At 42.6% G+C, this 14,347-nt stretch overlaps 1 protein-coding gene across 1 annotated transcript in view; it reads left to right on the forward strand.

Annotated features, from left to right (window-relative positions):
* Sptz (zinc finger FYVE-type containing 26 spastizin) overlaps positions 1–14,347 on the forward strand; it is a 75,036-nt gene that overhangs the window by 27,402 nt on the left and 33,287 nt on the right. The window contains exons 16-24 of the mRNA XM_089557234.1: positions 1,439–1,549; positions 3,337–3,557; positions 5,303–5,409; positions 6,335–6,426; positions 6,757–6,857; positions 7,188–7,283; positions 10,054–10,144; positions 12,519–12,724; positions 13,491–13,831. Coding sequence (XP_089413360.1) covers positions 1,439–1,549; positions 3,337–3,557; positions 5,303–5,409; positions 6,335–6,426; positions 6,757–6,857; positions 7,188–7,283; positions 10,054–10,144; positions 12,519–12,724; positions 13,491–13,831 — 1,366 coding nt within the window. The remainder of the gene's footprint in view (positions 1–1,438; positions 1,550–3,336; positions 3,558–5,302; positions 5,410–6,334; positions 6,427–6,756; positions 6,858–7,187; positions 7,284–10,053; positions 10,145–12,518; positions 12,725–13,490; positions 13,832–14,347) is intronic.

Below are 14,347 nucleotides of genomic sequence, written 5' to 3' on the forward strand. Positions count from 1 at the left end.
ATATCCAAAAATGTCTGAAAATGCGGAAATTCTCGAGTGTCAGATTCTCAGATACAAATATGAACGAAAATCAAACATGTTCGATTTGTCTTTGAAATTTTGAATATTTGCACACCCCTACTATAAATCTGTTGCACACCTGCCGTGGTGACTCAGTGGTTATGGCGCTCTGCTGCAGACCCAAAAGGCGCGGGTTCGATCCCAGCCCTGGCGGTCAAATTTCGATGGAGGCGAAATTCCAGAGGCCTGTGTACTATGCTTATGCCAGTGCATGTTAAAGAACCTCAGGTGGTCGATATTTCCGGAGCCCTTCACTATGGCGTCCCTCATAGCCTGAGTCGCTTCAGGACGTTAAACCTCCATAAAAAAAAAAAGATTTATAATTTATGGAGTTTAACGTCCCAAAGCGACTGAGGCTATGAGAGACGCCGTAGTGGAGGGCTCCGGAAATTTCGACCACCTGGGGTTCTTTAGCGTGCACTGACATCGCACAGTACACGGGCCTGTAGAATTTCATCTTCATTGAAAAAAAAAATGTGTTGCACACTGAGGAAGCAAAGTGTGGACAGCAGTGCATAAAAGTGAAAAATTAAAACAAAGTGGTCATTTGTGCACTGCATCGTCATTGAACATCAAGGCTATGTGTTGACCTCATGCAGATTCCTAGTCTATTTTGTACTGTAACTTTGAGTGGAAAGAGAGAAAGCTCTAATGTATTTACAGACGAGAAATGAGGTGTTCGCATGTTGTTTTGGTGGTGTCAGGGCTACAAAAAAAAGAAAGGAAAAAAATAGCTGGTGGTTTGGCATTGTTTATTTTTCTTAAATATTTATTTCATAGTGAGCAGATATTCGGTTTTCGATTTTATATTCGAAGCCATTTTTTTCTTCACATTTGTATTGGATTCGTATTTTAAGATTTCAGCTTTTTCACACCCCTAATAATTATTGATCACATTAATCTGCTGTCCCTTGCTGTCTCAAAGTCTGCATAACAGTGGAATGAAGAGCCCTGCGTGCGTGCGTGCAAACAGGCGGGCGGGCAAGCGGGCAAGCAAGCAAGCGGGCGGACGGGCGGGCGGGCGGACGGGCGGGCGGGCGGGCGGGCGGGCGGGCGGCGAGCGAGCGAGCGAGCGAGAGAGAGAGAGAGAGAGAGAGAGAAAGATTGTTGTTCTTGTCGCACATTTGAATGGCAGCACTTAATTTAACCTGCTGGACTGTTTGCTCTTAACTGTGTTTTGAATGTTTTGTGTTGCTCACTCCGTGAAAAGTCGAGCGACATTCTGAAGTGCGGGGTAAAAAACTAATTTTACACTGAATAGATTTTACTCCTAAACATGCAGTCAAATCGGGCTTGTCTAGATTATAGCGTTGTTCTTATTACCTCCGCTGTCTTGCTTCTGACCTTTCTTGCACGAATTCGTTCACTCCTGCCCTAGATTGTCCCAGGGTGCTGAATGACTGCAATCAAAGTGCCAATGCCGACTCGTCTCGGCACCCGAATTATGTGGTCAAGTGTCTCTTGAAGAGCCTAATCAAGCTGATGGAAGGTTCGTACTGACTTCTTTCTTTGCTACGTTAAGCGTGTTGTCACATGGGTGAGTTTCTTTTTAGATTCTTTGGCTGGCATTCAGTTAAACATTTGACTCAGTCTTTCTCCTTGCACCTTGTTAATTGCAGTAAAACCTCAATAATTTTAACCCGGTTAATTCGTAAATCCCGGATAATCTCCCCATGTATTTGAATTGCAAATCTGGGTTGAGTTTGAGGTAAAGCTTTTCCTTAATCACGTAATGAATTGACTTCCTTTATTTTATGGTTTAATTAGTTCTGTGAGGAGTTAAAAAAAAAATAAACAGTTATAGTATGAATGTGTGCGTTATGCCGAAAAATATGCAGGACTCATGAATATTGCTTCGAGGTTATGACACCATCACAGGCTATAAGTTGTCACATTGTGCAGTTTTGTGTCATTGCAAGTAGACTGCTTTTCCTGTGTTAGAAGGAAGATGTGGGGTGTCCGAAATGACATCAGAAAGAATCATGTCTAATGAATTTTAAAATTATCTTGGCCATCAAGGGCGCATTTAAGGGCTTTTTACTTGCGTTTAAACTTAGAGACAAGTGGTTGTAATGCCTGAAACGCACTTTTATCAAGTACTGTAGGATGCCTCATTGTCTCATGATGGATGCATTTGTGGCTCTTCTTCTAAAAATTGCTGATTAAGCTTGCGTGCAGGCAATGGTATATAACTTTGATCAATTTTCAGTCAACCTGGTTAGGGCTAGTACTAAACTTTGTACTCCTCAAAACTAACTGTTCAGATATCACCCCTGGCCAAAGTTCGAGCACATGCTAGATAGGGATTTTGGCCGGAGAGGATTTGTTCCTGCCCCATCTAGATCTGCAGCATTTGATTCATGCTGTTGCTGCTTCTTTCCATCATCACCATTACCTACAACATCATCTTCAGCTGAGTTCAGTTGTGATCGCCATGCAGCTTGACGATCACAAAAGTCGTGTATATGTCTCTGAGCATAACTAAAAAAGTCAAATCTTTGTCACCAAAAAGACTGACGTGGAGATTTCAAAAGCTTTCTGCGTTGAAAAATCAAGAAACACGGGCTTGGGTATCCTGCTTCTTCCTTACGAACAAAGAGATGTATGCCTTGACAAAAGCACGTGCACCAGATAATGTGGTGATTTGGGCCAACTGGTGTGAATCAGAGTTCTGTTATTGGCCAGTGTGCTAGGTTTCAGTTTTCAGTTTCAGTTTCAGTTTATTTCCCACAACACGTACAGGGCATGTACGAGGTGTGGCGAGGGTGACGGGATAAAAGCTGCGTCAAGGGCAGCTTGACTGGCCCCGTCTCCCCGAACAACATGGCAGCAAGCACGACAGTTTAGAAGGACATAAAATATAAATGATGGGAAGAATAACAAGGAACAAATGGAAAAAAAAATATACGAACAAGATAAGTGCAAAAACAGTGAATGAGTGCATTAGTTAAAAAATACAATCAAATCTTACAGTACAGGCTAGTTAATAATGTCAAATAATTTTTTCTTGGTTAGAACCCGCAGCTGCTCTTCCGTTAGCTTATATTTGTTAAGAACTTAAAGGAAACATTTTATAGATGTGCTTGGAAGTTGCATTGTCTTTTCTGTCTCCTGAGTTCAGTAATCTTCAGTACATCTAGCGCTGTGTCCTGCGAAATCACTCCTCGTCCCCTGTGTGTTTTTCATTTTTTTTTTTTGGGGGGGGGGGGTGCGATGGTTGCACTTTCCCTGCCGGTCTCCCTTGGCCCTAAGCTTGCCCCCCTTACTCCACCGCAGCACACGTCGAGAGCAGTGATGCTGTGGTCACATTGAGGGGTGCCAGGACCCTTGGCCAGAGCGAAGCTTTCATCTTGTGGGCCGAAGGCTGCGTAGCCCTCGGCCATGTCGACCTCTCACAGCTGCACAGGGGCGTCGGGCAGCTTGCATTCTTTGTCAACCTCGCCAACCTGCTCACGCTGCACGCCGCTATCCTCCAGGCTGCAAGCATTCCTGAAGATGTAAGTATATGTGCATTGTCGCTAAGAGACAGTAAACACTACATTGTACTGTTCATACATTGTACTGGTCAACCCCACCAACTTAGGAAACCAGCAAAAAGAGAAAAAAAGTTTGAATTTCGTATTGGTCGACCAGTGGAAGCTCTGAGTCAACAAGCAATTAAGCCGATCAATATAGCACATCACATATCGGAGCCACAGCGGTGCTATAGGAGACATCAAAGGAGATGCTGCACTGCGCCGAGCACTAAGATCCTTTGTTCTGAGGAACACAGAGATAAGACGCGGGACATGAACACCTTCGTTTCATGCTATTAAAGTTCAGCAGACACCCCCCCCCCAACGTCCACAGCATTACTGATGGCTTACATTATTAGCAGTAATCCTCCATGGCTGCATGGAAATCTTAGCATCGTTATTGCATGCAAAAAAAAAGTGCTTTTGCTGTTTTTTTTAGTATTTGACATGTTTTCTGGCCACGTCGAACTTGCATGCTTCATGCATAAGATGATGGCCTGCTTAAATGCTTTTGAGAATGGTGTCCTACGGTCGGGGGACATGACTTGTCATGTGGGAGAGTGACTGGGAGCATTTTCGTTTTTACGAGGCCATGCATGCGGTTGGGCTCCATTGACGTTTTTTTATGTCAGCTTTATCTGGAAATCTCTTGGGGTGGCTCTTTTTAAAAAGAAGGAGCAACAATGGTAGCTATGGGGGTAGCAACTATTGTAGTTTGTGAAGGCTCAAAGGTGACCAGAACACAGGACTTTCCTTGGTGACATCATTGGGATCATTTTGGGATCATTTTCTTCCTTCCTTTTCTCTCTTTCTAGCTGGTTTTGAGCCCCGCCCTAGTTGTGATTCACCCGTTAGCCAACCCCCAAGTTAGGCGAGTGTGATTTAAAAAAAAAAAAGCAGGCTGACCTATACCTGAGCAAAAGCGGTAAAATGCAATGCTTGTCTGGTGCTATTTCCTGGGATTGGTGATGTTCAGGATGTGATTCTTGTATTGAACCAGGAGTTCCTGGGATTTCCTTATGTGAAAGATATGTAGAAGATGTTAAGCATGTGCATGTAGATGATAGCACTGGCTTTTGGAATGTGCTATGTTGGAAAAATTCACATAAAGCTGAGATCATGATCTATTGCAACACTACTTTTCTGCACCTATGTGGTCAGCACACCATGGCGCCATCATCTGTGCATGCACATGATGCAATGTCACATTGAATGCCAGACTTCCTGCAACTTGAACAAAAGCCACTTTGTGAAAAAGCGTTTGAACAGAACCTTTCAAACATTTTAAGAATCATACTGCACAATATTGGTTAGCTGGGCTAGTCAGTGCGGATCCATTATTGAAGAAACTATCACATGAGAAAGAATGAAGTGGGAATAGGTGACATACAGCACTGATTCTTGTGCACTCTAGTGTCTTCAATGATGCATGTTAAGAAATTTCATGGGGTGTTTCGGGATTAGCTCTGGCATTTTCGCTGTGTAAGGGAGAATGCTGGAGCTGAAATTTTCAGTGCTGTCTTCCACAACAATTGCTCACAGGCAGAATTCAGCTTTGTGGTCTACTGTGAACAAGGGAAAGCTAGTGCTTGCTGGCCATCACGCTGCCAGCTAATCTCATTGAAATTTTTTCGTGGTTCCTCCTACTTTGATAATCATTGCTTTTGCTCCCTGGGTGAATGTCGAGAAAGCCATTTTGATTTTGCAATATTCTGCCCTGTTCGAAGGAAGTCTCGGCAACCACCTTTGTGCCAGTCACCTCACCCCATCTTCACCAGAAGGCTCTCCAGGAGAGGCTAGTGGCCTACCGCGTGGGACAGCTAGGCGTTGTCTCGTGAGTTTAACCATGTTCTTCCTTTTAACTTTTTTTTTTAATGTTAAAATAACTAAGCCGAGTTTTTAGTACTGGCAAAGAAGGCCCAATTTTAAAATCCAGACGTATATTCTTTCATGTGGCTGGAATGCTGGAGTGGGCATTTGCACTATAAAGCAAATAGTGTTATGACCTGATGTTTTTGCTCTTGATAATACCTCACATTCACTAGCTGTTTCAGGGCTGAAGTACACATTTGGGATTTGCAATTTCTTGAGATGTGTGCATGAGCAAAGAAAGTATCTTAGTTCAGGAAAACAAAAAACATGAGGATTTGGAAATCAATCATGGTGGTAACTAGGCGTAAACTTGACATAGAGGCAAAAATAAAAGAGAGGACGCTTGCCATATCATAGTTATGGCTTAAATGATCTGGTTGGTTGGTTGGTTTATGGGGTTTAACGTCCCAAAGCGACTAAGGCTATGAGAGACGCCGTAGTGGAGGGCTCCGGAAATTTCGACCACCTGGGGTTCTTTAACGTGCACTGACATCGCACAGTACACGGGCCTCTAGAATCTCGCCTTCATCGAAATTCGGCCGCCGCGGCCGGGATCGAACCCGCGTCTTTCGGGTCAGCAGCCGAGCACCATAACCACTGAGCCACCGCAGCGGCAAAATACTAATACTTAAATGATCTAATACTAGTGCTAAAATGTTTTAGCTATGCCACAGTAGCAGTGATTAGTAAAGGCATTCAGCATTTAAAGACGTAAATCATTCTTGTGGTTGTTCAAGAGGTAGTTTTTTGTCATAGAACTGTCAACTCTATTGGTCCAGGTGTAGCTGTGAATCTGCCGTTCACTGTAAAAGTGTCTTGAGCACTCTTGTAGAAAGTGTGTTAATACTTGTCGTTCTAGTTCATAACTCTTGACCGTCGTTTTCCAGGTTGTTTTACATCAAAAGAAGGCTGCTGTTCTGTGATCATCAAATGGACGTTATTGGTACTGATGGACATGATCCAATTTTGAAAATGCTGAGTGAGTGTCCTTTTGCTTCATGTTTTCAGTTTTTCGGGTCTGTTTTGTGATAGAACTTTTTGTAATTAGCATAGCTCTTTTGGCACAGCCAATTTGTACTCGACTTGGGAAAGTAGGTAAATTATGAAAATCAGGTTTAAAGTTATAGTTTTGAAATCATACAAACTAGTATATTTGACTGTACTGTTGTTCACATTATGTGGTGGATATGCATAATTTGCCCTCGGCATGGGTGTTTGGAAGTTTAAAAAAAAAAAAAACTGCGGGAAACTAGAGTGCCTTGCTGAGTGTATGTGTTGTGGTGCCAAAGTATACTTCCTATTCTTTCAGTCTCCCAGGAGCCACCCATCAAACGAGAATTTGCACCCCATTTTCACCCCAAGGTTGTCTTTGCTTTGGTGCAGGGCCACATCTCTGACCCCAAGCTAGAGGTCAGTGCTCTGTTGACCTGTCATTTTGTACTGGTGCCAGCAGAACTCTCTACCACTGCCATTCAGCTGGATGCTGTCTCAAAATTTCAAAGTTTTTTTTATTTCTTGCATTTCTGATATACTAGAGCTTTCAGCAATATACTTTGATTGACTCACTGTAGTGGCAGACATGAAGGAAGTGCAAGACTGCATTCTGTCTATGAAAAAAGTCGCTGCCTGAATGACTGCAAACGGCCTTTGAGGGCATGGGCGGAGTTGCCTGTATGCACGTTTGTTTTGTGTTTCACAACAAAGAAATACAACGTCTTCATGTGCTTTTTCTTAATCCAGGTGGTTTACCCAGAGACCATAGAAAGTCAGCTTCAAGTGGCAGTGGACAGGTGTATGGCCCGCATCAAGGCCATGACAAGACAGGGAGTCAGAATGGTAACTTTTCCTGAGCAAGATTATTGTGTTTGAAGCATTTTATCTTCTTTATTTTTTTCTCGAAGTTTTTCTTGAAGTGCTAAAGCGTACTACAACAGTTTTTTTCTTTAGTTGTAGATATTTTATAATGCAAACTCCTGTGAGCTCCAACCGAAGGTTCTTGTTTTTTCTCAGGTTTGTTTGGATAAAAATAGGAGGTTTTGGGCAGAGTCAGGTTGTGCATTACTTGATGGCCGGGACATGCTCAAAAACGAAATTCAAGTGTTATTAGTAGAGAAGCCATTTGGGAGTGCACAGAGAGAATATATTTGTTTGGCAAAGCACTTACCTTGTTTTCTGTGGTTGGTTGTAAACTTTAATTAAACTTATTATTTATTATTATTTTATTCAATACTGCCAGCCTCCATTTGGTGGCCAAGGCAGGAGTGGTACAAGGGTACATCGTACATCGCGACAAAACAAAGCAAGTAAAAATGCGAATAAAGAAGCAAAAGCTAACACACAGGGTTTTATAGAAAGACAAAGAGCAAGGTTAAATGCACTCGGTTACCCAAACATACAAAAGAAAGCAAACAAAAGAGCATGAATGAATACACTGCGCTTAAAATGACGATATGACAGCAGATAAAAAAGACTTCTGATCTGTCAAACGGACCACGTCACACGGAAGCCCGTTCCATTCCAATATCGTTCTTGGAAAAAAAGAAAACTGATACGCTTTCGTTCGGCACCGTGGCACCATGATTGTCAAATTGTGTTTATTGCGCGTTGGTCGTGAAGTGTTGTATGCCATGTAGGTCTCAAAATGAATGTTTGTTAAGTTATTAACAATTCCATGCAACCCCATTGGGCAGGGAACGGTGGATTTAAGCACTGGCATTGCTTTCAAGCCAGTGATGTGCACCTTTGTAGATGAGCTGAGCTCACTGGATGAGCATTGTGGTGCGCAAGTCCTAGTCACTGGCGAAAACTGGCTGAGTGCTTAATGGGCATTCACACATGATTTGCTATGTGTAGGGCATGGAGAATGTTTATAAGTAGGGGCAGAAATTTTAGAAATTTCCACCCTTACGTTTTCGAGATTTGGTTTTAAGGGGAAAAGGGCAGTATTCTTGGCATTCAAGGCATACCTAGCTGGCTTTTGAGTGCGAGTTACGCTCAGGCAAAGGTTAAAACTGACAAAGTAGTGAAGGCAAGGGTGTGATGCAATGGTGATATTGTTGGAAGTGCGCTTATGCAATTTGAGATATTACTCCGCTAGCTTATACACCTCTGCAGATCGGGAAGCATCACTTCCTCGCTGCCTGCTTGCTAAGTGCTGTTCGTTAACTATCATCACCTGCTCGTAGCAGTTAAGTATTTTTTTCAACTGTATGTAGGACACTGACACAACAGCGTGCCTGGGCTTCGTGAAAAAGTGTCCTGTTTTGGACATCGCGATGATTGAGCGACAGTTCCTTTGCTGCCATGCACACACAGACCACGCAATGCCCCATCCTGTTGCTCAGCCCAATGCGACAATCCAACAATGCATGTTGACCTAGTTCTTAAAAGTAATCTCACGCTTGCCTTTTTGTCTGTTGGCCATCTCGTTTAATTTGCATTACTTTTCTAATTATGATACCGATTCAATGTCGACCTAGCTCTTAAAAGTAATGTCACATTTGCATTTTTGTCTGCTGGCCACCTCGTTTAATTTGCGTTACTTTTGTAATGATAATACCAATTCAATGTTGACCTAGTTCTTAAAAGTAATGTCACATTTGCGTTTTTGTCTGCTGGCCATCTCGTTTAATTTGCGTTACTTTTGTAATGATAATACCAATTCAATGTTGACCTAGTTCTTAAAAGTAATCTCACGCTTGCCTTTTTGTCTGTTGGCCATCTCGTTTAATTTGCATTACTTTTCTAATTATGATACCAATTCAATGTCGACCTAGCTCTTAAAAGTAATGTCACATTTGCGTTTTTGTCTGCTGGCCACCTCGTTTAATTTGCGTTACTTTTGTAATGATAATACCAATTCAATGTTGACCTAGTTCTTAAAAGTAATGTCACATTTGCGTTTTTGTTTGCTGGCCATCTCGTTTAATTTGCGTTACTTTTGTAATGATAATACCAATTCAATGTTGACCTAGTTCTTAAAAGTAATCTCACGCTTGCCTTTTTGTCTGTTGGCCATCTCGTTTAATTTGCATTACTTTTCTAATTATGATACCAATTCAATGTCGACCTAGCTCTTAAAAGTAATGTCACATTTGCGTTTTTGTCTGCTGGCCACCTCGTTTAATTTGCGTTACTTTTGTAATGATAATACCAATTCAATGTCGACCTAGTTCTTAAAAGTAATCTCACACTTGAGTTTTTGTCTGCTGGCCATCTCGGTTAAATCGCGTTACTTTTCTAATGACGATACGAATTCCTTTTACAAGCACAGCTCTAAGTACTACCATTTGCTCATTAAATACTGGTAAATAGACTGTTCATTCTGACATGAACTCTGAGATAGCACCTAAATGACTTTTGGCCACAAAGGAAGTCTGCGTTAAATCACTGAAAATAATATTAGCCGAAAACTTTAGTTTTGAAATAGCCCTTGACCCACTTTCTGCCCATATTCATTCTCCAGATAAATTGTGTTGCATGTATGTAGCCTTGGCTTAGAGTAAAAGCATCAAAGTAATCATTGGAGATAAATCCAACTGCTCTTGAAGAATTATCGCATCAGATGTCCAATCTGCCCGTAATTCTTATATTATTTTCCTCCTAGATCATTTTCCCTTGGCAAATGCACTTCTTCCTGACCACTCACATGCAGCTGGACGAAAGCTGCGAAGAACTGAGGAGCTCATTAGAGCAAAGTAAGCTTGTCTTTATGTTCTTGGGAGTGTACTTTGGTGCCTTGCTGCCAAGAGGTATTTGGAAGTCTAGCCTTGAGTAGCTTGACTGGTGACATTACTGTCATCCTTATTGTTACCACCTGTTTGAGATTTTTTGAGCTGAAATTGCACAGCTTTGCCAGCATTTTTTTTTTCTGAGGTGGACCAAACTAACAGGCATTGACTATGTGTGTGTCCTTTTGTATATAATGCATTGAATGAACTGCACTTCAGTATTGGTTTTAGTTAATTAAGCAAGCTTTCTTGAAGTTCTTTATGCCTTGTGCCTTTTAGTTTAACTATACGAGGGGGTACCCAAAAGAAACCGGACTAAATTTTTTGGTCGGCAAAGCTTCTGTGGTACCGCGTTTTGCCACTAGGGGCGCATAGAACGAACATTCCAGAGTCAGTAAGCCGAGTGCCGTCGTTGAAGGAGGTCAGACTAGTTTAGGCACAGTTTTAGAGTGACGACTGTTTTGTGTGAATGTCGTTTTTGCAATGGCTGATTTTCGTGAACAGCGTGCGCCGGTGAAATTCTGATTTTTGCTCGAAAAAAGTTGAATGGAAACTCTTGAAATATTAAGAAAGACTTACAAGGACGATGCTATGGGGACAACTAACTCAAGTGTTCCTGAATCGAATCCTGAATCAAAGCAACAATCATGCCAATGGAAAACTTCAAATTCACCTCGCCTCAAGAAAGCTCGTCAAGTGAAACCAAACCTCAAAACAATGCTGATTTGTTTTTCGACGTGAGAGGAGTCGTCCATTGAGAATTTGTTCCGCAGGGTCAGACAGTTAGCCAGGCTTTCTACTTGGATGTTTTGAAAAGATTGGGCAACAGTGTGCGGTGGAAGCGGCCAGATTTGTGGCGGTCGGGTGACTGGTTTTTCCATCATGTCAATGCCCCTGCTCACACAGCCCTGTCTCTACGACAATTTGGGCCAAAAATGGCATGACCCCTATGCCTCAACCCTCATAGTCTCCCGACCTTGCCCCGTGCTACTTTCTTTGTTTCCTAGAATGAAAAAATAGGTGAATGGAAAGCATTTCGCTGATGTTGCTGAGGTGAAGAAAAAAACGACGGAGGCACTGTCAAGCATCACAAAAGATGAATTTAAACAATGTTTTGAAAAATGGAATGAAAGATTCGACAAGCGTGTCATTGCAAGTGGGGAATACTTTGAAGGAGATTGAAGGTCGGTGCTTAAAATGTGAACAAATAAGTTCAAACAAAAATAAGTCCGGTTTCTTTTGGGTACCCCCTTGGAAGTTGAGGTTTTAAAATTATGGTACCGTAACAGTGGTATGTTCAACATTCTTTAAGAGCCTTTTGTGATGTACAAGCCGAGCATCATATCTTACAAAAACAGAAGTGCAGTTTTTAAGTCCAGCTACATATAGATAAGTGGTAGAAAAAAATTTTTACGTGAATTGATACTCCCAAGGTGTCAGCCCTAAGTCTTATCTGAAGCATGTGTGCATCTAATCTTAGGAGGCAGCTTGAGCTTCGGGGTATTTCTTGCAAAGGCAAAGCCACACCAGTTCATATTGCATTTTAGCAAGCTTCTTTGTATGTACTTGGGTTCCTTCATTTGAAAAGCATTCGTTGCATATGTAAAGAAGCAAATCAGTCAGTTAATGTGGACAGCCACAGTCTTAACTAAAATGTTGCTGCTCCGTAGGCCAGCATTTCTGAGAGCAAGCTCGAGTTCCGTCAGTTTCATTTTCATTCTAATATTCCTTTTCTGTTGGTGCCAGCCGCCGGTGCTTCAAGCGGCAGCTATATTTCTTATATGTCATACAAGCACTTGCGATGCTTACGGTGTTGAGGCGAAAGCCTTTAATAGCTCACACTCGTGGCCATGACTCCGTCCGTCCATCCATCCGTCTGTCCGTTACATAAAACGTTTGTGATTTGTGGAGTTTACAACAGATGGCGCCACCCATCCGAGCGTGCTAACCACTGTGGTACACCGACTTCCTGCCAACGCATATTTATTTATTTATTCAAAATACCTTACAGGGCCCAGAAGGGCATTGAGTAAGGGGGGCAAAAACAATGGATTAAGCAAGTAGTAAGAATAAATTAAAAACAACGCGTGATACAATGCAAAAATTAAACACAATTATAAATATACAGGGCAAAACGTACTAAAAGACATACATCACCGCGAGCAACAAAAATTAAATTAGTAGCAAGAATGCATCGCATGTGCCCAATACACATATGCAGTTCTCCTTGTCTAGCGTGAGGATGCTGGAGAGGGTTGCGGGAAACGCTTTCGCCTCATCGCACTTTAAATCGCCAAAGTGCCCCCTCGAAATTTTTTTCGTACCTCTGCTTGTTCTGCAGTCATTCCAGAGGAGTTTGTTGTGGAGTACCAGAAGGAGGACGCCATGTTTGGCGTGGTCCTGGAGGGTTCATTGCCCCTGGTGGCCTCACTGGAGTCTTCAGATGAGCTGGAGACCTTCGGCACCAAGGTTCCGCCGCATGTTATGAGCTACCTGGAGAACCACTGTCCTCTGCTTGTCCGCCTGCTCAAGTTCATGCTTCCAAAGGTGAACTTTTGATTAACAAATTAAATTAACTTACAGCTTGTTTTTCAGCGTGAGTCTTGTAGCCAATGCTTCAACAAGGGGACATGTCTTGGTCTGGACATACCAAGCAACTTTCATACCAAGCACCTGGAGGCTGTGGAAGGGACTGATTTTTAAAACTGCCGTTTCTTTGTTTGCATGGTTTTCCCTCTTCCCGCAGCACTGCCAGCGTGTTGGAAGGTACAGCTGCTTGCAGAAGTTTTGAAATGTGGATGTCGCCAAAAAAACTTAATTGTCTTGCAGCCTAAGCAGGCAGCTTGGAATCGAGTTTAGCACTGAGCCCTCATGTACGTGTGTGAGATGTATTGGTGAGCCCCTAATATCAAGGCTTTGAATCTGGAATGTCAGGAGATTGACCTCCTTTGTGGCTTCTCCATTCTGAAAATTTCTGCGGACTCTTGAGTAGGCTTTTGGGCAAGATGTACAACCTAAAAGGAGGTGACAACTGAAAGGAACATGAAGAGGATCTTTATATAGTGTTTTTCAGGATTGTTATAGATGCTTGTTTTTTTTTGTTAGGTGATTTTGAAAGTCATGAATGCAAAGCTCCCAACTGTTTCTGTTCTTCTGAGGTTCTGTTGCACTTGTACTCTTAGCTCCACCAGAAAGCTGTTTTACATCTCGGGTTTCTAGCCTCTGAAGCAGATGTTGAAGAGTTCGATCAGTTTGTTCCAGTATTGCTACTTCTTAAATTCGTGCCTCCGCCGGTTTGTCTGTTTGCATGCAGGCACCAAGAAGTCCACAGCTGGAAGAAGGCGTCAAGTATCGAGGTCTCCCCTTGGACAATTTACTAGCACATGTGTATGGACTGTGGATGCAACTGTTGACACCACAGAGCCATGCCGCTTGGACTGCTATGGCCCTCCGCGGTTGCTCCAGCCCCAACGTTGTCTGGGAGGCCCTTAGTGGTGCGGCAAGTCAGCGAGACTGGATCAGCGTCCTGCTCATCATGGAGTTTGTCGATGCTTTGGATGGAGCAGCGCAAGGCGACTTGGTTTTCTACAGGCGCTGCATTCTTAGCCTTCTGGCTGCTTCAGAGCTGGATGTGGAACACGACACTTCTGAAAGGTAACGGGGCTTCAGAATCAACTGCATAAGTTTATGGGACATAAAAGCTGAGGAAAATTAACTTTTCTTACACCCTGTACTCCAGTGGCGTAGCCAGAAATATTTTTCAGGGGGTGTTATTTAGCAGAAATGTTTTGCTTGAACGAACGCATCTCTCATTTCTGTGAAGCATTTCTTCTCGGAAGGTCGGCGTTTGAGACCGATGTATGAAAATACAAATGGCATTCTAGATGGACATAGAATGTTTTTATATTTGTCAATAGATCTATACTTGTTCCTCAGAAATTGCGATAGTCTCTCTTCATACTCATGTACGCAAGTATGTGCCTTCGCTGAATGGCAGTTATCGACAGCCTTTGCTCAGGTATACCACTTTTTTTTTTCCTGGTGCTTAAAACGAGACCTCTTTACCATAAAGTTCCAAGAGAATGCCCACCCAAACTATGGAGATGTGAAGAAAAAATATGCACTGTTCCAACTTTCAGGCAAAGTGCCAAAAACTAGAAAAAATTGCTG

The sequence above is a fragment of the Amblyomma mixtum genome, chromosome 8 (genome assembly GCF_055824585.1).
Source record: "Amblyomma mixtum isolate Tamu chromosome 8, ASM5582458v1, whole genome shotgun sequence".
In the NCBI taxonomy this organism is placed as follows: domain Eukaryota; kingdom Metazoa; phylum Arthropoda; class Arachnida; order Ixodida; family Ixodidae; genus Amblyomma; species Amblyomma mixtum.